Source organism: Phalangium opilio, unplaced genomic scaffold (assembly GCF_054372755.1).
Source record: "Phalangium opilio isolate 3A_F unplaced genomic scaffold, DU_Popi_V2 ptg000002l_1, whole genome shotgun sequence".
NCBI lineage: Eukaryota > Metazoa > Arthropoda > Arachnida > Opiliones > Phalangiidae > Phalangium > Phalangium opilio.
The window spans coordinates 8,875,917-8,901,374 of record NW_028324144.1 but is presented as its reverse complement, the minus strand read 5'-3'; the positions used below and the strand labels follow the sequence as shown (position 1 = coordinate 8,901,374).

The window sequence follows — 25,458 nt, the reverse complement described above, 5'->3', positions numbered from 1 at the left end:
GTGCTCTAGAAATTATGTCTTTTAATAAATCTTTAAATCAGATCAGAAAGGCAGTGTCTTGGTAGTGAAAGTCGCAAAAACGCGTAAAGCAATTAAGCTATTATTTGTGCTCAAAATACAAATTTTACCCGAGTATAGTAGTGGTAGTAGTAGTAATTAAATAATTCTCGTTGCCAAGCAGCCATTTTAGAAATATCCCCCTGACCGGTATATTAAGGGATATTTTACAAGAAGTAGAGTTATTGTAGTAGTGCTAGCGAGAGTACGTAATCGATGTGGCTTAATTATAGGCTAGACCATCTTGTTTTGGAATATACTTGTTTGAGTGCAGCCCTAAACACTGAACTTGTTGAAAATATCATTTTCAATATCAATAAGATCATTTTTGGAGAAAACAATCTGCCTTTTATAGGATCAATTTTGAAGAAAAAAACTGGTCTTTTATAGGACAATTTTTAAGAAAAAAAACTGATATTTTTTTATAGAATGAATTTTGAAAAACAGATTTGATAGGATCAATTTAGAAAAATCATTTAACAAAAATAGGATTAATATTGAAAAAAAAATTGATTTGCAAAAAAAAATAGGATTTAATACAATCATCTCGAAATTATACGATATTATAGGAATGGTAGGATCACTAGGTGGAAGAAAGGCTGACATTTATATACACAAATTTCAGTTACATTTAATTTTAAGTTAAATTTACAGAAAATTTTAATTGTTGCTGGAATGCCGTGTGTCTCTGACGCAGAAATAATCTTTGCGACTGAAAAACAAGGCCTATATCACGGTGAAAAGTTAGAGGAAACTTTGAAAAATGGCTTGTTAGGTTCTTTTAGTAGCGGTACACCGAAAAACATGTTCATTTCTCCACGAAACATTTATTGATTATTTCTCTTCTTTATATGTAGAAGTAGGTACATTGAAAATATCGAGTATGGACGGCGTATTTATAGATAAACATCTGCTTTCACAAAAAACAAAAAGAATTGTTGTTGACTAGCATCAAGTTGGTCACGCCAGAGTCAATGCATCACCTTGAAATGGCACTTGGCATAATACTAGGTTCCCTCATTAATACATCCTTAGAATTGTAAAGAGTGAGGGAGACTAGCTTTGTACACTGAAAAACTGTGATTTCTTGTAACTCTTCCCTCCGCTAAGCCTATTTGATGGGAACAAATAAATTACAAGCATCTGCGTAATTCCAGCAACATTGAAAGACAAAGACTAGGATGCGTCCAAACTGCTTAAGGACTATAATACTTCATTTCGCAATAAATATTTAATCAAAATTATCTAGAGACGATATTGAGTTTCACGTTTGAGTGACTGCAGTTTCAATGAAAATGGATGGAAAGGCAAGAAGAGAGTTAGACAGTCACAATGCCAAGTTCTCACTCCCTGCCTTCCCCTATATTGGCTCCTAGTCAATGGACGGACCAGTATTGAGTTTCATGACGAAATGAACAGATTTCAATCTCTTGTGAATTATTAAAGGTATAGTTATTATTAATATAAATTACTTTGAATTGTAACTAGTTATAATACTTGAAGTAGATAAAGAAATTAAATATATCACAATAATGTCTCAATTGGTCGTCCAAGTTTTATCATGAATGTATAACGGTTAACCACGAACACATTAGTGGTATGTTTCTATCTAATTTTGTACTTGTACTGATTTAATGATAAAGTATAGTTGTAATGAAGTGAATTCAGCATAAGTTTATAAGATATGTTCCATAAGTTTGACACATTCTATACTTCGTAATGCTAGATACTTACTGGGGGCTAGTTTGAGAACGACGCGAGAATTGCAATCCGTCTTCCTATTTAGTCTGTACTAAACCTTTGACAGCAGCACCTCACCAGGCGTCGCTTTACGAGAATCTATGACGTTTCACCTACGTCACTTCATGACAAGCTCTCAGTAACCAGTGACAAACGTATGGAAGATATCTTATGAACTTATGATTCAGGCAGTGTGAGATTAAAACCACTCTTCAACGAGATTATGAACTATCAACTACATCGCGCAGTTAAAAAGAGCAACTGCGAACATGCACCAAAACTGGTGAAGCATTTGACATAAATTTCAAGAGGAACTACTGTAGCTAAGTACCAATTCTAATCTAAGGGTCACGCAGTACTTAGCGAGAAAATATAGTGTCTACACACACGCTACGTATTTTACTAGTCAAGTGCACTGCTGTCAGTAGCGTAACAAATATAGTATCTTACCAGTTTGTACAAAGATTAAAAATTACTAAGCACTTTTAATTTGGTTTACCCTCATTTAGTCCAAAGTCATTTATATCGTTATTAATTTAAGGGGTGGGGAGGACCAGAAACGTCATTTACAATTCCTATAATCACCAAAAGTGTTTTTAGGCTCGGACAATTTAAAAGCACTCGCGTAATTAATTACATTCTCTAATGATATGTAAGCCCTTCACTGGCAATCACCACTACAGAGCAATGTACTCTATAAAAATGTCTGTCCCCGTACATTGCGAGAGTGTTTCGGATTTAGGGGCGTTATTCCTCACTGGGAGCTTCGACAGGGATCACTTTGGGCGCTTCTTCCTCTTGGATCTCTTTTAATAACGTCTCATCGTTGGTGTCCATCGGTTCCTCAGAGTCCGCTGTCTTTGCTTCTTCGGCATCCGTCTCGCCCTTGTCTTCGTCGGCTGCTTCCGCTTCGGGAGCGGGGCTCTCTTCCGTTTTTTCGCTTTCTTCGTCGCCTTCAGTCACTTCCGGGACGGCTAAATGAATTTCTCGAACAACTTCGTCCGTGTCGTCAACCGTCTCGGCGGCAACGTCTGAACCTCCTTCGGCTTCACCTGTAATAATAATAAAGCCGCGTACGATCAATAATAATGAAAAGCAATATACCAAAAAAAAAGGTTCCACAAAAGAAACACCATTATAATCTTCACGCTAACAGTTCATTTCAAAATATGGTCGATTAACGGTTTGGCGTGATAGGTGTGACGTTACAAGCATTGTGACGTGTCTGTTTTTTCTATTTTTAGAAAATTATATTACATAACCATAGTTTTCTATGTTCGGGTGTTTGGCCCTATGTCGACATTCGCAATATCATAAGAAGATGATCTACCACTAAATAGCTATCCGTTGCTCAACGTCTCCTCCAGTTTTCTATAATGTCAGTGCTTCCAAGAGATCAGGCGCCAAAAATATATTTTTACTTCCCAAGTGGCGTCGCTCGTGGCTAAGAAAGAAGTATGTCTGGGCGTGACCTGACCCCAGGGTGGAATTTATAGTTTATGGCCTCTCCTTTTTATAATTGTAATATCCCGGGACCACAAGCTAGTATACACTTTCTTTTTCTTTTAAATTTCTTCTCGATTTCTGGAGAAATACGCCAAACTCTGAATAATAAACACCACCTTAAGACCATTCTAAAAATAACGTCAGAATATAGGCCTACTTGCTTTTGCTTTTAAAATTCCCTTCGATTTCAATAGGGTAGTGGTATTGACGACTTCATTACTATTTCACCTTCAAATGCCAGTTGGTAGCAAACTACGGCAGCGGGGTATTAAAACTTCGACAATCCATGTATTTTTTCATACCGCCTATAAACGTGTTGCACGCTCAATGCACTTCTGTTACACAAAGCAGTCAACATTCAGGCTGACAGTCCGTAATGTATTTTCCCATAGCCCCTGTAGAAATGTTGTTCCCCATATACTCCAGCATTAATGGTTGAAAAACAATCATTTTGGAATTATACATTTTTAACGGACCTTGGCGAATGGATGGTTTTATGAACATTAGTTATTCAGTCTAGCATTGTAGATGTAGAAAGTTGTACTTCGAAAGGTTTTTCAACCCAACCATTGATGTTTTTGTATATTCTTAAACGGTTATTCTGAGTTCATTAAACTCCAGGGTCGTCAAGGGAGACTGATACGTTCTAATATTAAAGAGTTCGTGTTTCCGGAAGTCGACTTTACTTCCGAATCACATAAATAATTTGGAATATCTTAAAGGGAGTATCAAAAGAAGCCTATGGAAAAATACATAACGTGGTGTCGTGGGTGTGTGGTTTGAGTAAGTGTTACTAAAGTTACAAGGGGTAGGAGGGATCAATCAAATGTTGCATGGCATAACTAATCATATTTTAGTACATGAACCTCATTAAAGCATAACATAAGTCCTTGAAGGCATTTTCCGTTAACTTTCTCACGGCAAATGTTGCTTCGCCTATTTCTGAAGGCAAAATGAAAAGGAGAAACACTATTAAATAGGCTACATTGTTTCAGGAGGTAAAATAAGCAAAAGATTATTCGTCATACAGGTGAGTTCCGAAGTTTTGGTTACCTAATTAAAAGGTTGTTACTTATCGCTATGAGCGAGAGGGGGTAGACGTTTACACGAGTCGCGTAGATAGTCGAAATTGTCTCGCAAGTTACTTAATACTCCCTATAATAAAATAGTTAAGGCATGAGAACTTTAAGGCGGTACAGGACAGATAGAGGTACAAACGGCATGACCATAAGCGCGGAACTTCCAGAGAAAGAGGCATTTATAATGAACTTGTAGCAGGGGGCTTTAACCGCTAAAGCGCCTTTTTTCGCTCCTATTGTACTTCGTAGTATAGGAGCGCATTAATTAAGGGCTTGTCGCAACAAAGAATCGCTCCAGTCACTCAACACTCTTTAACAAAGCCCGATATTTTTTTTTTACTTCCCAGTAATTAATGATATAGAGTAATTTCGGTTGAGAGGGGGAGTGAACTGTGTATCCCCTACGTTAGGGGCAACTTTGTACTAGAGAATACTATTTGCCCCCGGAAGGGAAGGGGAGGGGGGATATCACTAAGGTAAGAGATAGAGGGTTATGACGTTGCCGTATATGGGAAAGAAATTACTCTATTGTATTCCCAACTCTGGTTATATATGTATAGGGCAAAGGTAATTTTTTTATTCGAAAACCGATACCAAACTTTAGGCAGGAAATAAAACTAGAAGGAGATTATAGAAGAAGGATGACACTCGACTCTTACTACTTTAGTTATGTAACGTCATTCTTCTCAGGCTCACCCTTTTTGGTTTCTTTCCCGCTCATCAAACATCAGATGGATATCGCACCGTAAGGTGAATTTTATAATTGTTTAGCACTAAATCTCTAGCAATCAACCCATAAACCTCGTCTTGGGGGTGGGACAAAAATCCACAAACGCGTTTTGACAAATAATTAAGCACTGAGTCTGATAGAGAAATGATGAGGGAACTATTTATCGCGTATGTGATTCGGTTTAGTAACCTTGCTCCAAATGTTCTGATGTTGGGAAGAATGACGTTACACTTACACCGCTTTGTGGTACACTTCTCTCGAAAAGAAGTATTATATACTTCTAATAAAACTGATAATAATTGTTACGCGTATTAAGGGTTCCTTCCCCCCCCCCCAAAGCTACACAAACACAATGTTTTAAATTGCTTCAAAATTACGACAAGACATTAAAAAAGGATGAAATTACCTTCGACTGTTGCTTCCGGTTGATCATCGGATTGTTCCTGATTGGGTGGTAAGTCTCCTTCGACGATAACATCCGGTGGTTTTAAGGTGTCTGTTACGACTATTAAAGGACCGCCTGAATCATTAGGCGCGTTTCCGTTTCCGGTGGCCGGTATTGCCGCGGCACCCTTGCTACTAGCGCAACCCATAAGTGAGAAATACAATCAAGTCCGAATTACAAAAGTCAAATCCAAGTCCGATTTTCAACCGTTTTCACGTCACTGAATTAATTATTCAAAAGGATGGAATTTTACCAAGTTTAATTTCATGATAGGGGGGGGGTTAGATTGACTTCCTTTCTATTACGATCATGGTTCATCAAAACATTAACATAAGGATTTCACGAGATGATAGTTCCTAATAAATTACGTTTTTGGGCCTTGTAATTACGCTTAAAGTAATGGAAGAATTCGATCACAGGAGGGACAGAACTCAGAATTCACAATAGCGTTCCTTAGTTCAGGCCAGCGTCTCCGTTCAACTGAAATTGACTTGGGTCTGCGAATCTATTCTCCGCTTTTTCCGAGAGTGGAATGCGGAAAGCCGGATTAACACGTGACTTTCGCAGGAGACAGGTGGACCCCCTTTTCTGACCCCTTCTCCGAGTCCTTTCTCCCTTTCCTTTCCCTCGATGTTCGATCGAAGGCCGTGTCATTAACGCAATGTTTATGTTTTGAATAATCAATATTTCTACTTACTCAAATCCCTGGAATTTGTTGCCAGAGGGGATAAGACTATTGTATTTATTGTGTGAGAGTTTAGTTAAGATTAGGTGAGGTTTCAGGTTGTTTTTCAAGTTAGGTTCATTTCAGGTTTCGGTTTAGGTTAGGTTCAGTGGGACCCGGTTTATGCTATATAGTGAAACACCCCACTAAACGGTGATGTTGGTCAATATCACTCTGATATACTTGTGCAAATGCACACCAATGGACTCTAACGTTTGCTTTGGGAGAAAAAGATGGTGTCTAGGCTCTAGCTTTGTACGTGGTGCCATTTCAAGGTGACAGTCCGTCAACTCTGAATCTAAAAACTACGGGAAAGGGCATTGGCTCAATCCATTTTTCTCGATCATAATCTGTTCATTGATTTATTACCCGCAATTCAATCGCTCTAATAATGTTTCTATGACAACGATTGCCCTCTTTTTACATTACTAAAACATGAAAATGTATTTTGTTAAGAAAACTTTCAATCTTTCCAAAGAATGCAATTGAGGTTTTTTTTATTATTGTAATTCATAATAAACATGTATTCATGTAAGAATTCACAAAATTCTCTACTTATTATGTAAAAATACAATACTAGGCCTATTACTGTTTGGTTCTTTTTTTTCGCGGAGGGGCTTTGACTTTAGGAAATGAAGTAGCCGATTATGCACAGAGTTCAATGTTCTTAAGTTGGACAAAAACCGATAAATGGGGGACTCCACGTGACGACCCTTGTGGCTTTTGGCAATACATGGCCGCCATTAGGTTCATTAACACATTTGTCTATATGGTTGTATTTATTAACGTCTCACGTTAGAAACACATTTATTTATTTGGAGGACAAAAAATTGTTTTTGAAACCAACATAGTGTCTTATTTACAAACAGCGGTAGTGGTGATGGTCAGACTGGTATCAGGGTTAGATTTAATTTTAGAAGTAGAAATGGAGAACGGTTAGTATTTACCATAGACATTATAACACTATTAAAGCCTAGACAAACTATTGGGGAAAGCGGTCCTTGAACGTTTTTGTGAGGGATTTTTCGCTTCTCCTCCTTCGCATGTGTGATAGGGTGAATGACTGGTGGCACCCCCTATCGACGAGCGAAGGAGTTATTAATAAGGAGTAGTGGCACTCTATGTTAACTCCCTATAGGGCATAATAAGTCAAACCCTCGGAGATGCCATTACTCCATTTTATACGAGCTAAGAGCGGAAAAACGTATTTTATAAATTTTACACCTGTAAAATCTTTTAAAAAACACTTGGAACTTGTATTTCTACTTACTTTCGAGGAAATACCACCGTTTTCTGAAGGTAAGAGTCTTTTTTTATACATTTATTAGTAATAAAAACATTTAAGGCGAGCTAAGCCTTGGTCTTGTAAAACACAGCAGAGGAGTGATTTTGAAAACGACGCTAATCCTCGCGCTAATCACTAATCTGCCGTGTTTTACAAGACCAAGGCTTAGCTCGCCTTAAATGTTTTTATTACTAATAAATGTATAAAAAAAGACTCTTACCTTCAGAAAACGGTGGTATTTCCTCGAAAGTAAGTAGAAATACAAGTTCCAAGTGTTTTTTAAAAGATTTTACAGGTGTAAAATTTATAAAATACGTTTTTCCGCTCTTAGCTCGTATAAAATGGAGTAATGGCATCTCCGAGGGTTTGACTTATTATGCCCTATAGGGAGTTAACATAGAGTGCCACTACTCCTTATTAATAACTCCTTCGCTCGTCGATAGGGGGCGCCACCAGTCTTTCACCCCATCACACATGTGAAGGGGCGAATGCCCTAAAACCGTCACAAAAATGACTCTCAACTGTTCCTCTTGGATCTCTATGGTATTTACTTCAGTCCGACTCATTGCCCAGTATAGAGCCTCTCCCTCCAACACGTAACGAAAAGTTTAAATTCTCTTATTGGCTCAGTTTTAAACTACGTTTTGATGACGTTGCTGACGGGGACGGCGAAAAATACGACCCAACCAATAAATCTTTTGAATTTTTCTAACGGCTCAGATTTCGTTCGCTGGTTTTGAGGTGAGAAAGGGATAGCTCGATTGGCGTGAATTTGCCATGCGCAGAACCGGTTTTACTCCAAGAGTCAGACTCTCTAATCCAATCAGAAAAATAAGAGATTTATTTTCGTTGCTCAACGACAGATGGTACTACAGTCAATTTTGTTAGTCAAGTGATACTATCCCTTAGGTGAAGACGAGACCAAACCAGCTTGTTTATTCGTTTATCTGTCGCTATAATCCACCTCTTCTTTCATACCCCCCACGTCCCGTGGAAGGTGGTCCGGGACTTTGACGCGCGCCCAGATTGTTAAGTTTGCCCCATCCAGGCAGAAGGTACATGACCCATAGGAAGGGATTGGGAAATAAATAAATAGATAGGGAGGGATAGAGGGTAACTAGCTTCTAGAGAAGGACAGGGTGGATATGGATACAGAAAGAACCGGGGCATTTAGAAGTGTTAAGTTTGATGAGAAGACTCAGAATGTCGGCTGCCGTTTGGATCACAAACGAAAGAGTCAATAATGATAACGGGTGTAGGCTTACTAGGCTGTGTGGGAGGGACGAATAAAGTTCTTAAATAAGTGATTACATCGTGAGACCTGACCGTATAAAGAAATCTTCAATATCCTTCTTAGGACCATGTAAATGAAAATTATGTAAAACCATGGTAAAACTGGAATAAAAAAACTAAATTGTATCATTGGTATATCATAACATAACTAAGAGCCCTTTTTGGGTTTCTAGATGATTTCAGCATTATTTGAGGAAAAAATGCAAACGATATTTTACGCAAGAGGAAAAAACAAAAGAATCGGATCACTGCTTTTCTAGAATAATGGCGTTTATGAATATTGGCTTACTCAAACCCATGCTTGACTTACGCGGCTTCAAAATACATTTTCAAGTTAACCAGCAAGTTGTCGTGGATCCCAAATAAGGAAATGGATCTCCCAATGGGGCAGCGAATGGGGATCAACAGAAGAGGGAGAAAAATGGCGCGCCGTGTATGGTTGGTGGTTAGAACGCGAACGACTGAAATTTAAAAAAAATCCCCTGATTAATTAAACTGAAATTACAATTTAAATTAAATGTCCGTGATTGTATGTGCATTTTTAGAAATGTTTGGCACGATATTTAAGGCTGAAATCATATTACAGTAGCAATTAAGGTAAGATCTAGAATGACCTCTCAAAACATTTGACAGTTGGCTTTAAGGCCTTGGCTAAAACTTTCCCCATCCCATCCTTTCTTGATTTTCATCCGCGTTAAACTTTATTAGAATGATTTTTGTGGTATTTTTGCGACAGATAGAGAAATGATTGACAGGATACCATGGCGACAACGATTCAAGCGTGTATGGGAAGTGGTTGCAAACCGCTACCCATAAAAAATCATGTTGAAAGCCCACGAGTCGTTCATCGTGGAAATAAAAGGAATCAATACAATCCAGGTATTAACGATAATTAATACCACCTTAATGACGGGAGTGGCGAAACTTAAAAGCAAAATAGTCCTCAAGTTTTATATACCCCATGTTAGCATTATCAAGTGTGTGGTGACTTGTAGGCCTATAGGTTTTGTTTTGTTACTTGAAACCTAAACGAAACTGGGAGCGTTTCTTGAGTAGAAATATTTTATTTATAGTAAACTACAGCGTTTTTATTTATTAGCTCATCGAAAGAGCGCGGTTGAAAGGCTCGAAGAGAGCAAAGCCAACTACGTCAAGTCTGAATGTGTTCTCGATTCGAAACAAGAATTTGCTCACAGCTCTCACCTGCAAGTCAGCAAGGCACCTCATATCGAGGCCTTATTGGCGGCTCCCGTCAAACATTCCTACGAAATCCCTCCTCCTGCCCCGTCTAAGTACGCCAACTCTGTTGAATTTGACTACAAACAGACGTATCTGAGCCCCATACCGTCGGGTCGAACCCCACCAGCTCCTCCGAATTGCAGCAACCACAACCAACTGATTTCTAAATCGCCGGCATCCGAGGCGGCCACGAAACCGGTTCGACGTCGCGCCCGCTCTCAATCCGAGATTAAAGACCCCCAAAATCGTCCACGAGTCAACCTCTTCCGTAGAAGTAGTTCCAGATCTATCGAAGGTCCAACCAATTTGGAAATACGACTGAAACAGTTGATCTCCTCCAACTCGAAAGAGAATATTCTTTCGGGGAGTGAACCGAGAAATGGTAGCGTCCCCTCCCGTACTTGCATTGGCAATGGCGCTAATTTAGAATGCCAATTAGAAGGGGTCAAAATCAAAAATATTCGCAACAATATTCCTCCTGAATCGTCCCCTATCCGTAATGACTCTCCCAACAAAACTCGCTCAAGACAAGCCAGTCAAGCTCATAAGAGTTTACCCGATTTATCGCCCGTTCGCGTGTTCCCCTTACGTCGCCGGGAACCCATTTCGCCTTCCTCCAGTTCGGAAGAATCCTATCGACTGAGACGAACTAGGCCGCGATCCGAAACATTCATCAACGAAATTCGCTCTCTACGATCATCAAGATCAAAATCACAAGCCAGAATCTGCGATTCCGCGAAATCGACTGAAAACCTTCGTCAATCTTTATCAAAGATTGAACTGAGTAGATCTCAGACTTTAAAATACAACGGAGATAGTTACAAACGAAGACCAGTTTTTCGATCCAAGTCAGACATCACTTACGTCAAACAGAAAGAGATCCTTCGACGCCGAAGCAGCGCGACTGAAGAAAGTCTTCAAGATTTTTTTGACATGCTGGGTTTGGAACAGTCTCTCTGGTACCACGTGGCCTCACCGGCGACACCCACTAGTCCCCCTAGGTTTTTTGACAGTTCAACATCCGTTGATTCGGACGATTATCGCTCGAGTTTTTGTAGCGACAATTCTAGTTTAGAAAATAACGAGGCCACGGCCAACGGAGGTGAGATTGGAGCCTTTAAGCATTCCCGAGTGGTTAGGCCGCGAGTTCCGGTTGAGACTTCCATCGTCGAAAAGAACGCCAGGGTCATAAAATGGCTTTATCATTGTCGAAAGACTCACGTTCTTGGCTCGTGATGTTTGACGCGACCTTTTATAATAATGTTATATAATAAATATATAAAAAAATTTTCCTGTTGTGATAAATATAGCCATTTGATCGACTACACTGTGGTTTTTCCATTCATTTTTGTAGAATTTTTAAACAGTTTTAAATTTAATGTCATACCTAAACCTTGTGATTAAAAAATGCTTCCATTTAATGGCAATTACGTCATTGTTAAAGCGAGATTCTGCCCTTACACTCAAACTGCCTTCCACCCTCTGTCGGCAGCGTATTAGACTGATTAAATCCACTTGCTACGGAGGCAACGGACATGGATTAACTAACGCTAGGGATAGTTCGATAACGATAGTTCGATAACGCATTCATGTTCCAAACGCCCCCTAGCAGCAGCTACTATCCCTAACAGGAAGTTATAAGAAAATTGGACCAAATATCACCTGGTCTATGACGTCAAAATTTAAATCCTGCCTAAATTGGGCAAAACGATTTATTTTGCCAAGAGATGGCGCTACATCTACATCCGTTTTGGTCCAATAAATTGGGGAAATGAAGAGGGGAATCAAGGAATAATTCGGAACATGTAGTTGGCGATAGCATTACATGGGAACCCCAGTTAGTGAACAATCCCTAGCGTTAGTTAATCCATGCTCTGTCGGCCGCGTATTAGACTGATTAGAGTTAATCCACTTGCTACGGAGGCAACGGAGACGAATGCAAAGGCAGCGGTTTGTACATCTTCTAGAAATAATGAAATATCTTTGAAAGAGTAAGAGATACACAATGTGAGGTTTTTTGCCTCCCAAATTCGAATTCCCCACCCAAAGAGTAAGCACCCTAGGGGTATATTGTAAGGAGCGCAGAATTTCGCTTTAAAATAATACTAGTAACTTCTTTGATATATTTAAAAATATTTCTAGATTCCAAAGAATGTCTACGTGATCTATAAGTTTCTTTTTTTTAAACTTATTTATCAATACCAGGGATAGATTTAATTTTAGAAGTAGGAATGGAGAACGATTAGTATTTACTTTAGTCAGATTCATAGCGCAGCATAGAGCCCCTCCCTCCAACGCGTAACGAAAAGTTTAAATTATCTTATTGGCTCACTTAAACTACGTTTTGATGACGTTGCTGACGAGGTCGGCGAAAAATACGCAATTCCTTTTTACCTAGGGGGTTATGACCCGCCTCTTCTTTCATACCCCTCCGTTCCATGGAAGGGGGTCCGGGACTTTGACGCGCGCCCGGATTACTCTGTTCTCCATTCCTACTTCTAAAATTAAATCTATCCCTGTCAATATTTGATTTTTTTAAAAAAAACTAATCCGCATTTGTTGTAAAAAGTTAAATGAATAGAAAAAGATTTTTTTATATAGAGAAATATTTGTCTTACGTTAATTGTGTGCTATGAAAAAAAAATTAAATTGATTGATGTACAACTTTTTGTACCGACAACTAAATCTTAAAAAGAAGAATTGAGAAAAAAAAATTGTCTAATTCTTTTACTGGAAAAACAAATTGAAATTAAAAATAAGAAATTTAATGGTTTTAACAATAATTAAACTCTCTGTTTTCTTGAGAAATTTATTCTTCCAATTATGGCAATGAATAATGGTTCCTAAATAAAAATTTAAAGGGATAGTCTTACCTAATACTTTCTGACTGTTCATTTAAAAAGGGATTATAACAGGGTTCGTACCGAACCTGGAAAATCGGGGATTTAAAGTTTTGTCCTAAAAAGTCTGGGATTTCTTTTGGTATATTAAACTATGCGTTGAGCGATGGTAAATATGCGGATAAGGTATGATCAAGAAGTTATATCAGTATATCAGAGAGAAGGTATAAGATGCCTTTGTATTCGCGCGCCATAGTCCCAGTCCCCCCTTTCAAGATACAAGGGGGGGGACGTAAAAGGAGACGCCGGGCTATTTCGCCTCTCCTCAGTCGGAAAATATGACTGTAATTTTCGTCACTCGCGTCGTCGCGCTGACGTGAGTTTTCAAGAACCAATGAGATGCTGGTTGTTATTTAGAGACGGGGATTGACTCTGGACCTACGTTTGGACTGGAGATAAAGCTGGAAATCTGGCGAATTTATACCTTCTCTCTGAGATACTAGATATAACTTCTTGGTATGATGAAGTGGGCTATGGTAAACACCTTAAAATAGTCAGGGATATTGGCAAATTCTCATCAGGGACAATAATCTAGAAAAAATCAGATATTTGCAATATCAAAATTTCGTCCAAACCCTAATGAGATGTGAAATTACCGTAATTTTTAAATATGGTAATTTGTAATTTACCAGGTAAATTATGGATTAGAATTTTGAAATAACAAAAATTACCGTAATTTACTAATATACAGGCTTATTACCGTGGTAATTTACGGTTACCAATTTAAAATTATGGTATGATATAAAAAATGGGTAATTTACGTGGTATTTGGTAAATTACTGGAAATTTATGGACTTAAAATTACCGACACATCTCTAATAAGGGCATTAGGCTTATTCAGCAGTTATATTAAAAAAAAGATAAATACTAAATAGAACCTTAATTGTAATAAAAGTTAGGCAAATAATTGAAAAATTTTTATTTGTTAATTTGTTTGTTTGTTTGTTTTTTGAAATCCCTAAACAATGAAAAATTATACGCGAAACTGTCAAAGGACAGACAGACGTCTAATTTGAATCCAATTAAAAGGTCGATTATTCAAAATCGTAAATCAGGATAGAAGTCACCTCACCTCGAGACTTCCGATGAAATCCATTCAAAACGATTAAAAATTAATTAAACCTTATACGATAGACATTTTCATTTTTCTCATTTTTATTGTTATTAGAATTTGTATGGTTTTTGTGTTAAATTTAGGCTTACTAATTTAGGGAACAAATTCCCAAAAAAAAACTTGAAAAAAAGTTCGATATTTCTTCATATAAAGCTTTTTTTTTTCTTTGCGGCATAATCACTACGCCGACGACGATTTACCTCCAAATGATGAATTTAGAACTTTCTTAAAAAAACAACGTAGTAATGTTTATGAAAGGCTCTCCACTGAGAATAGTATTTCGTTGCCCGCAAAAAATTCCGCTTAAAAAAAAAAACTAATACAAAAAAAAAAAAAAATTAAACGAGCTTCGCGAATTTTTTTTTTTTTTTTTTTACGAATAAAAAAGTCCGTTTCAAAAAAATAATAAAAAAAAAATTAAACAATCTGGATACGAGCTTCGCGAATATTTTTTTTTTTTTACGAATATTTAAATAAGCTGCAAAAAAAAACTGTAATATCCGTCCGCAAATTTTTGTCTGTGAGCCAATAGAGGGGGCGGGGTAGTTGTTTGTTTGTTCTATACTACGCGAGAATCAATTAACCAAAGAAGCTTTCGCTACAAGTTCTTTGATTACTTTATTAATTATGTCCGAACGTTGTTAACTTACGACTCTATTTTAAGGCCCGGGGGGAAAATTTGTTGATACAAAAAACGCGTGACATAACCGCTAGGCGGATTTCCATATTTCTTGTTTGTTTAAGAGAGAGACTAGTTGAATGTAAAAAATAAATCACAGAGGCGGGAAAAATAACAACGCGCATTGCGTTATTTCACGTTTTAAGTCCAGCGTGCCATTCTTTTCCAAAGCGACTAAATTTAACGTTTATTATTATTATTAATCCCAGAATTCTCCGCCATCACTATTTGCCGCAATGTGAAGGTCATCGTTATCTTCATCGGAGAGGTCACTGTTCTCCATGGGCACCTCGGGGGGTTTGTTCCTGGCTTTATTTGGTTGTTGAGTTATTTTTTTAACTACAGTTGGTTCTTGAGGATTACGTTTGGGAAGCTCTTTACGGAACTCGTAGACCAACGGAAAGATATGTACAACCGCTTGTTGAACATTCCCTACGCTGGGTGCTGTTTTTAATTTAAAATTTTTAACCCGCTTTTTTAACTGAAAAATCATCTCGCTCATTACCGGTAATAGTTACGCTTCCAGTTGAGAATATTTTAAGTGTCGCTTTGAGTTCCTTTATTTTGTACGTTACACCTGGGTGCAGTTCTGGCTCGTAGCTTTCGAAATAAAAGATTCAATTATAAGTAAGTATGGGCGAATACCAGTTTTTGACTGTTGAGACGAATATGGAATAGTGAAAAATTTTCTTATCGAATACCGAGACGAATAGTTGTTTGGGAACCGAATATCGAATAATTAGGCTTAACTTAAAATTGCCCTTATCGAATAGTTATCGAATAGTCAGAAATAGAAGGATTAATTAAAATCAATTTAAATTATATTTAGAATTTAGATGCGCTATAGAGTAGTAGCACTTCAGGCCTATTTTCTCATAGAAACTTATACATTAAAAAGTGTAACTGCCATTACTTTTTTAAAACATTTTTAGGGTTAATATTTTTGTTTTCTCAAATAGTTAATCGAATATTTAACGAATAGTTAATCGAATATTTAACGAATAGTTAGTCGAATATTTAACGAATAGTAGGCCCGAATAGTAAAATTCATTATTCGATATTCGTTCGAATACCCGAAATGGGGCTTATCGAATATCGAGACGGTTATTCGTCTCGATATTCGATCGAGTTATTCGTGTTACTCGAGTATTCGCCCATGCTTAATTATAAGCAATCCAAACAAACAATTAAGGCTATCATTCCCATTTTTAATTGAGAGAATTTAGTTGCAATAGACACAACCAACAAATAAACAAGTTGGCTTGGTATGGTCTCCATCTAAGGGATAGGATCACGTGATTAACAAAGTTGACTGTAGTACCATCTGTCGTTGCGCGACGAAAATAAATCTCTTATTTTTCTGATTGGTTTAGAGTCTGATTCTGAATCTTAGGGTAAAACAGGTTCTGCGCAAGCCAATCAGGTTATCCCTTTCTCACCTCAAAAACCGAGCTCGAGATCTGAGCCATTATAAAAATTCGAAAGATTTGTTGGTTGGGTCTATTCCTAACTAAGCATATTTCTTAACGATCACAGAATATTATTCACCCACATTTTTATGAAATTTTAAAGGAAAAGGTCAGATAACATAACTGATTATACCTTAAAAGAACGGCATTTTTCTAAATATAAAAGAAAGAATATTTAAAAAGATGAATCATCTCTTATTACAAAACCTTTGGTTTAGTGGCGTCTGCTAAATTGAACCTCTTACCCCTACAGGAGTAACGGGATTGATTGAATTCTAACAGGTTCAGAGGGGTACGAGATTCGATTTAGCAGACGCCAAACCAATAAGAGATCATTTATTTTTTAAATATTTAATTCCTTTCATACTTAGAAAAAAGTCATTCTTTTAACTTTTTAAGGTATAATGTTATGTTATCTGAAATTTTCCTTTTCCTTTAAAGTTTTCTATGAATCGTACCAACCTTCATTAACTTATTATTGCAATAATTTACCTAGCGTTAGTTCGGTGGTTTTCTGAAAACTGCGTAATTCTTATGCCAAAGGGCATGGAACAGGTCCCGAGTACGTTCACCACTCTAAAGTTTGAGAAGCGAACTTTGAAACCCAATTTCTGCAGTATTCTAGTGAACTTCCTGGCCGCTTTTTTGGCTAGGTCTTCGCTAATATTTACAAATACATGTGAAAATATTTTATTTTCAAAAAAATGTGGTCCCGTCAGTTAAATTTGCGACAAACCTTGTGGCTCCTGTGCAAGTCACTTTTCCAGAAGACCAAAAACTAGCGGTTGTGTAAGGACTCCTCAACTTCATAGTTAACATCTAATCAAACAAAAAAGTCTCTTTTAACGAAGTCTCATGTAATTCAGACTTCAACAGGGTTGCCACCGGATTTTCAGAACCAAAATCCCAGCTGACTTTTCCAGGTTTTCCCTGACCTTTTTCTGAGATTTTCCCTGACCTTTCTGAGATTTTCCCTGACCTTTCTCTGAGATTTTCCCTGACCTTTCTCTGAGATTTTCCCTGACCTTTCTCTGAGATTTTCCCAGACCTTTCTCTGAGATTTTCCCAGACCTTTCTCTGAGATTTTCCCAGACCTTTCTCTGAGATTTTCCCAGACCTTTCTCTGAGATTTTCCCAGACCTTTCTCTGAGATTTTCCCTGACCTTTCTCTGAGATTTTCCCTGACCTTTTTCTGAGATTTTCCCTGACCTTTTTCTGAGATTTTTCCCTGACCTTTTTCTGAGATTTTTCCCTGACCTTTTTCTGAGATTTTTTCCCTGACCTTTTTCTGAGATTTTTCCCTGACCTTTTTCTGAGATTTTTCCCTGAACTTTCTCTGAGATTTTCCCTGAACTTTCTCTGAGATTTTCCCTGACCTTTCTCTGAGATTTTCCCTGACCTTTCTCTGAGATTTTCCCTGACCTTTTTCTGAGATTTTCCCTGACCTTTTTCTGAGATTTTCCCTGACCTTTCTCTGAGATTTTCCCTGACCTTTTTCTGAGATTTTTCCCTGACCTTTTTCTGAGATTTTTCCCTGACCTTTTTCTGAGATTTTTCCCTGACCTTTTTCTGAGATTTTCCCTGACCTTTCTGAGATTTTCCCAGACCTTTCTGAGATTTTCCCAGACCTTTCTCTGAGATTTTCCCAGACCTTTCTCTGAGATTTTCCCTGACCTTTCTCTGAGATTTTCCCTGACCTTTCTCTGAGATTTTCCCTGACCTTTTTCTGAGATTTTCCCTGACCTTTCTCTGAGATTTTTCCCTGACCTTTTTCTGAGATTTTTCCCTGACCTTTTTCTGAGATTTTCCCTGAACTTTCTCTGAGATTTTCCCTGACCTTTCTCTGAGATTTTCCCTGACCTTTCTCTTGAGATTTTCCCTGACCTTTGTAGGCTGAAAGTGTAAATGTTTACAGCACGTTTTAAGTGCTTATAATTAAATAAACTCGATCTACATTAAGTTTTCCACTGTATTTGTTGCACCAAAATGAATAAGAAACATTTTAACTATAAATAACAGTCTAAGAGATTTTTTAAAGGCATTTACTTTACAAAAACAATTCTAGACATTTTTAAGGATTGCTCTAGAGTTTTCTGAGGATGAAGAGAAACTTTCATTACTCTTTCAATAAAGACTTATCCCCAGAAATTTTACCCACTAAAATCAAATTCCCTGACTTTGCTGAAATTTTTAAAATTCCCTGACTTTTCCAGCCCAGTTTTAAATTCCCTGACTTCTCCAGGTTTTCCCTGACCCGTGGCAACCCTGTTCAACTCTTTAACAGGGTTCGGACGAAATTTTTATATTGAAAATCCGTGACTTTTCCAGCTTATCCCTGGCAAAATTGCGCAAATATCCCTGACCATTTTAAGGTGTTTACGAGAGCCCACTTCATGGTCACACCCGGCCCATATTTTTAGCATTGCTCGAAGCATGGAAATCCCTGACTTTTCCCCCATTTACTAAATCCCTGACTTATCCTGACAAAGCCTGTTAAAGCCCACATTTAAAATAGACAGCAACTGCTATTTCTGAGGTGGTAGGTCACTGTTATACCAAAATTACATAGATATAAAAACAAAAAGTACATGTCATTGAAACTTGCTGGCGCCGTTAAATATGAGAAGCTCCATTTTATCCCAAAATAGTGTCGACCCCCCCCTCCCCCTCTGCGTGATATAGGGAACAAGCCGTGAATAGGCTCAGAAAGTAGTGAACGCTAGCTCTAGTACCAAAAATGAACGTTTGGATCACCAGCATCATGTACTACTTTCTATAAACCTATGACGCCAAGAAGCTCTTCCCTGAGTGGTTAATTCGTGCAGGTGTTTGAGAGGGTAGTTTGCAGCCTGGGAAATAGCACACTTCCTCTGGTCCAAAACCAGTTTATTAATTGCTAGGACTAGTTTTTTAATTCAAAAAGTGAGGGTTACTGGTCCTCGGGACCATTTTATTAATTGCAAATCTATAGGAGAACAAAGGCTGGGACCAGTCCTGAGACCAGTTTATTATTTAGCACACTAGGGGGGTCACTGGTCCCAAGGACTAGTTTAAAAATTATCCTTATTTCCCAGCCTGGTCCGGAGACCACTTTATTATTTCAAACACTAGTGTCACTGGTCCCAAGGACTATTTTAGAAAAATATCCTTATTTCCCAGACTGGTAGTTTACTACTCAGTTTACATATTGTCTACAGTGAAAGGCAGCTAGGGAATTACTAATGAAGTGTACTTTTTCTTTTTATGTCTATACACTTTTGCTTGAACCCTTATAATCATTAAATGTACACAACACATTTGGTTTTCATTAAAATCAATTCAATTTCTTTAAATTAATTGGATTTGTCCGATTAATTAAAGAGACAAGAAGAGTGATCTACCCCCTTTCCTTTCCCTATTTCCGAAGCAAAATCGACACAGACAAGATTATATTACCCCATGCTCTCTTTTGTATTCTACATTGTAGCCAGTGAGAGCGATTTGTCGTAAGTTCAAGTGTGATCGCACGTTAAAACTGCAGACTACATTATTAATGACAATGTCGATGATGGGTTCTTCTTGTTGCTGATCCGTCTCGTCGTCCACCTCCGGAGAAGAGATATCTTTGTGGGGGGAACTTTGTGGGGCGTAATTGTTTTTGTTCATGGGGGAGTCTGGGTGCACAGCTACGTCGAGATTCTTACTAACATGAACTATACTGGGCCGATGATGTGAGTGTGTGAGATCTCCTTGAGCCAACGTGGCCATTGTGGTAACGATTATTACAACTTAGGTTGTCACTTTACAGCGAGAGCGAGCAAAAGCTTACAGGGTTTGAGGGGTATTGTAAGCTTGCGTTTTCGGCTATAAATATTGATCCTCCGTAACTGGTGCCATCCTATGAGAAAAAACGATAAATAAAATAATTACATAGGACCAGAAGTATATATATAATACTTCTCTTCGAGAGAAGTGTACAAGCACAAAGCGGGGTAAGTGTAACGTCATTCTTCCCAACATCGGAACATTTAGAGCAAGGTTACTAAACCGAATCACATACACGATAAATAGTTCCCTCACTATTACTCTATTAGCGTTTAAATATTTGGCAAGACGCGCTTGTGCATTTTTGTCCCACGTCAAGACGAGGTTTGTGGGATGATTGCTGGGGATTTAGTGCCAAACAATTATAGAATTCACCTTACGGTGCAATGCCCATTTGTAGTTTGATGAGCGGCAAAGCAAACTAAAAGGGGGAGCCTGGGAAGAATGACGTTACATAACTAAAGCATTAAGAGGATACAGAGTGTCATCCTTCTTCTATTATCCCCTTCTGATATTATATTTTCCAACCCATTCATCCTTCCTTCTCTTGAATGTTTAATATATTGTTTTACACATAAAACATTGCTAGATACAAAGTAACCCCATTAACTGTAATATACAGTTAAATGCGTTTTTTTGGCTTCTTTTCTCACAAAACATTTGTCTTATCGTATTACATCATAATAGCTACCAAATTACATAACAAACTTCAATTGCTTCCCTGGTTTAGTGATATTTAAACATTAAAAAGGCTGAAATTGAGGTCAATCGAGTTAAAAAGGTTAAGATCAAGATTAATTTGGGCCAATTATAAATTATGCTATTAGGTTAAGTTTGATACCAATTATCAAAATTGAATTTTTTTGGACTTTTTAAAAAGTTCAAATAACTATTACACATTCAAAAAAGAGAAACAAAGGAATTTTGAGCATTGGAAAGTAAGGGCAAAATGTTATCAAAGGAATGGATTGACCATAACTTTCACTGTTTTTAATTTCACACTCACTTCTAGTACACCCAGCCCTAATTTAATTTATTGATTTTCGAACTAAACCCCAAGATTCCGCGAAAATCAGGCCGCATTTATAATGAACTATTCCTCTATAATTTGACTAGAAAATTCTAAATGCATTAAATATAAACAATCAGAGGTTTCTAAAATGAAGCTTCATTGTTGAAAATCATCAACATTCGAACCGAATTACGAAAGTCGGAAACAAAGGCTTAAGAATATCGTTTATAAAAGACCAAGGCTGGGCTGTAAAAGCTTTTTAGGAGGAGTCGGAGGTAAAAAAATGCTCTTACATTGCGTTGGCGATGGTTTATGTGTTTAATTATAAATAAATACTAAAGCTAATACTTATAATATTAATTATGTTTCTATTTCAAGGAAAATAACTGGATGCCTACACACACGGTGCTAAGCTCCAGAACGGAACAAGCCGGAAGACGCGTCGGAACGAACAATAGACCATTTTCTTCTAGAGCAAAGCAAAAATAGTGGCTAAACGATGCATCATGCACGGAGACTGCCCCTATGACCTCCCCCGTTGCCTAAAACCATAGCCTACTCCATCACGCGCTCAACGACGCAAGCTGTATGCGCTATGTCGTTGTGGCTAAGAATGTTTTCGGTTAACCTATTAATTTGAGCAGTCGGTTTAACCGTTGCCTACGTTAAAATTCGCCCCGACAAATAGAATAATGGTTTTCAAAATTCTAGAATATCAAATAATGAGTTTCGAAAAAACCGACTATTCTATTGCGGATAAACAATTAGTAGGCTTATGTTTTTGTCAATCTATTGACCAAATTATTTGATATTCGCAACGAATTTTTGATTTTCTCTATTGTATTTGTGAACTTGAGGTCGCTGAGATAGTGTCAGACTTTTCAGCTGGACCATAACCTCGTTGATGACGCGACTCGGCGGATGCAGCCTGAAAATTCAGCCGGACCTGCTGTTTTTCCCAATGCCGACTCAATTTATAAATTGAGTCGGCATTGGTTTTTCCATATTGCCTGCGTTCACCGAGTCGCGTGATCAAGGAGGCTATAGCTTGACTCCGCCCTATTTCAAAAGGGTGAATGTAAGTACGGGAACGGGACCAATAAACAAAACCTGCCTTTCAGAGACAATAGACTAATGGCACCCCATGTTATTTCCCCATAGAGCTTAATACAGTCGAAGGCAGAGGGCTGCCATTACCCTATCCATTAATGGTAAAATAAGGCATTGGTTCATTGAAAAATAAGTTTTCAGGTGTTAATAAGTACTTTTCCGTGTAACATCATTTAAAAATTAGAAATTTGGTAGAATAGTTTATAGAAATTTAAATTTGGTAGAATAGTTTATAGAAATTTAGATTTGAATTTTTAAACTTCACACTGTTCGGTCATTTTCCTATTGGGAACCGAGATGGCTCCCAAAAACAATGAATAGAGCGATCTCAGAAGCCTTAGTGTGACGTCACCCATGCTATTTGCCCATAGAGCCAAAGCGGTACCAAACATGGCCGCCCACTGCCAAAGCAAAGCCCGTGACGTTTTACCTAGGCACTGACGTCACAATCGAGATAGCTCTATACCTTAAAAAGTACTAATCGCACAGCCCTAGCCGATAGGCGATAACTATTGGCATTTTCTATGGAGAAATTTTCTTGGGGTGGGAACAAAAGTTCCTTTATAATTGCATTAAATGCATCAATGTCTCCTTTAATATTGCTCCATGGTGTCAGATTGCTAGAGGCCAATGGAAAACGGCCTGAGATTTAAATCAAAGCGCGGGCCTAGTGGAGTAACTGTGGATCCCCTACAAGGTGACTTTCCTTTTGAATTCCGGGTTTATCTAGGCGAAGGCTAATGGGCGGGATTTATAAGTGTACTTTTAAATCCCGCGCACAAACGAGTCCTGCCTTTGCCAAGCCAAAACTGGCGTTCTTAAGGAAAGTCACCTTGTAGCGGATCCACGGACCACTGGACCCGCGCTTTGCTTTACGATTCACAGGGCCGGAAATAAGAAGCATTTCTTATAGGACATGTGTCCAGTGACCGCTCCTTTTGACTAGAAAATTTATAGGTCATTGTCCACTGGAGTGTACAAAAATAGTGTCACAATTTCATAGACAAGCTATCAAAACACCGGAAAAATGTTTTTCAAAAAACTATGTGACATTTAAAAATTTTATTGGCCAATGTCCAGTGTCCTGTGCTTATTTATGGTCCTATAAGACTAAAACAATGTCCCTTTATTTAGCCTCATCGTTTGATGTACAAATTGTACATACATCTAACGATGAGGGAGTTTGACTTGATCTGAAGAAGATGTAGATGTAGAAGTATCGTTCGTTTTTTAAAGGGAGAGTGATAAGAGGGATTTTTGATTTTCAAAGGGAGAGGATTATGATTTGTCTATAACAGTGCGTTGCGAATGTGCTATGCTCATATTAACGAACACACTTAGAGTGAAAAGGGATAACCTAAATTGTGTTAAGGTGATATATTTCATTCATTCTTGATTTTCAAGGGGAGAGGATTATGATTTATCTATAACAGTACAAGGCTTATCACTGTGAAAATATTAATGAACAAACACTAGTATCTTTTTTACCGAATTCTTTCTCTTTCAAATGCCCATGTTAGAAATTTATAAGATGCGATAAGTATGCGTCGGCATAAGTCTATGATGTAAACTAAAACTTTCTGTACGTGTATTAATTGAGCGTTATGTGTGGGATCATTTTAGCACTGTTGAAGGTAACTCATCGAGGGTATAATCACTAAAACCATCTGTTCTTTTATTAAGAGATTAAAGGTTACTTGGGAGTTTCCAGTAATAAATTTTGCCCCGTTAAAGGTAGCGCGTCGAGAGGCTATTCACTAAATGGCGCTCCCTGATTTAGGATTCGTTTGTTTTGAGTTTTTAAAATTGTTTTATTTCATATTATTTAAAAAAGAATAAAAAAAATAAATAAGTCCTCCAATAAAAGATTGCTTATGAAAATCACATCTGAAGAAAAAATCCTTTAGGTTTATTTGGGAGTTAAGGGTAATCGTCTTAACACCGTCCAATGCCGACTCAATTTATTGAGTCATTGCACCGTCAAAGCTGGTAGCGCATCGAGGGGCTACGTACTAAAATACTCATTCTCGATTTTAATAGGGGTAGGACCATGGATAAAGAATGCGCGTGAGGAAATTTGTTTTCACTCTACAGGATCGGCAACTCCCTATCTCGAACGACAGCTTATTCTGTATATACTCTATTACAACATCGGTTGTCAGCACGCGCAAAGCTAGGTCTCTATGTAATCTAGCCTTGCGCGTGCTGACAAGAGAAAAAAAACTTCAGGATATTTTAAACGATTTTAAATCCTGAAGATCCTGAAGTTTTTTGTTTCTTGTCAGCACGCGCAAGGCTAGATTACATAGAGACCTAGCTTTGCGCGTGCTGACAACCGATATTGTACAGAGTATATACAGAATAAGCTGTCGTTCGAGATAGGGAGTTGCCGATCCTATAGCGTGAAAACAAATTTCCGCACGCGCATTCTTTATCCATGGTAGGACTTTTAGAGGCAGCGCTTCGAGGGGCTATTCACTGTTGAAAATATTGGTTCATTGCCGATTTTCATTGCTCCTGAGGGGGGATACGAGCTAGGGCTGAATGAAGCCTTACAGCTGCGATTTCTTAGGTTGAAAATTGTGAGGGAAATTAATTAAAGGTTTAAGTGTTGTTTGAGTTTGGTTTTAAATTGCACAAGTGATTTTAGGGAGATAATCTCAGGGGGTAGGGAATTCCAGATGGGGACCAACCGATGGAAAAAAGAGTGCTTCAGTTGATTTTTACGGGCCTGTTGACGAAATAATTTTCTATGGTGACCACGGGTGGGGATAGACGAGGGAGCAGCGGAAAAGAATCTTTGGTCGGGACAATTTAGGATTTTGAATAAACTGATTAGGTCGAGGTAAGACCGACGAGTAGTCAAAGAAGGCCAACCAAGGGTAGATAGCCTACTGTCTCTGGGTTGATGTTTTAGGATACGCGGTAGTCGAGAGAAGGAACCTTGAATGTTGTCTAGTTGTTGAATGTCGAGAGCTGAGTGAGGGTTCCATATTTGGCTACCAAATTCTAGGACTGGGCGAACGTAGCAGTTATAAATCCGGGTCAGAAACTCAGGGGTGATGCCTGGGAAATTGGCTTTGATAGTGGCTAGTAAACCTTTGGCGCGACCACAAGTCTTTCTCACATGGGAATGAAATTTTAGATTATGATCTATTTGGACACCCAGATCTCGACACTCATTAACACGTTTTATGTTTTGCCCGGAAAGAAAATAAGGGGACGGTGAATCTAGGTCTGAAGGGGTATTTTGTAAAGTTAGGACCAATGAT

The 25,458-nt window shown here is 38.0% G+C and overlaps 3 protein-coding genes and 1 long non-coding RNA gene across 5 annotated transcripts; 1 reads left to right on the top strand and 3 right to left on the bottom strand.

The window, feature by feature from the left end:
• Positions 1 to 583: 583 nt before the first annotated feature.
• On the bottom strand, positions 584 to 5,997 carry LOC149718673 (uncharacterized). The gene is made up of 2 exons (XM_089851051.1): positions 5,519 to 5,997; positions 584 to 2,849 (listed from the first exon to the last, which is right to left on the bottom strand). The coding sequence occupies exons 1-2, from the start codon at positions 5,703 to 5,705 to the stop codon at positions 2,545 to 2,547; spliced, it is 492 nt and encodes a 163-aa protein (XP_089707177.1). The 5' UTR covers positions 5,706 to 5,997; the 3' UTR covers positions 584 to 2,544.
• Positions 5,998 to 9,245: 3,248 nt separating this feature from the next.
• Positions 9,246 to 12,975, top strand: LOC149718672 (uncharacterized). Its single transcript, XM_089851049.1, has 3 exons — positions 9,246 to 9,456; positions 9,596 to 9,738; positions 9,959 to 12,975. The coding sequence occupies exons 2-3, from the start codon at positions 9,621 to 9,623 to the stop codon at positions 11,332 to 11,334; spliced, it is 1,494 nt and encodes a 497-aa protein (XP_089707175.1). The 5' UTR covers positions 9,246 to 9,456; positions 9,596 to 9,620; the 3' UTR covers positions 11,335 to 12,975.
• Positions 12,976 to 13,901: 926 nt separating this feature from the next.
• LOC149718670 (TATA box-binding protein-like 1) lies at positions 13,902 to 21,565 on the bottom strand. The gene is made up of 6 exons (XM_089851048.1): positions 21,370 to 21,565; positions 19,696 to 20,137; positions 16,997 to 17,079; positions 16,753 to 16,920; positions 15,297 to 15,391; positions 13,902 to 15,235 (listed from the first exon to the last, which is right to left on the bottom strand). The coding sequence occupies exons 2-6, from the start codon at positions 20,005 to 20,007 to the stop codon at positions 14,991 to 14,993; spliced, it is 903 nt and encodes a 300-aa protein (XP_089707174.1). The 5' UTR covers positions 20,008 to 20,137; positions 21,370 to 21,565; the 3' UTR covers positions 13,902 to 14,990.
• LOC149718671 (uncharacterized) lies at positions 17,099 to 19,660 on the bottom strand. Of its 2 annotated transcripts, none has more exons than XR_016373669.1 (3): positions 17,958 to 19,660; positions 17,660 to 17,846; positions 17,099 to 17,517 (listed from the first exon to the last, which is right to left on the bottom strand). It is a non-coding gene; the product is annotated as an uncharacterized LOC149718671 (long non-coding RNA). The 2 variants fall into 2 exon arrangements; XR_016373675.1 differs by having other exon boundaries at positions 17,099 to 17,493.
• Positions 21,566 to 25,458: the final 3,893 nt, after the last annotated feature.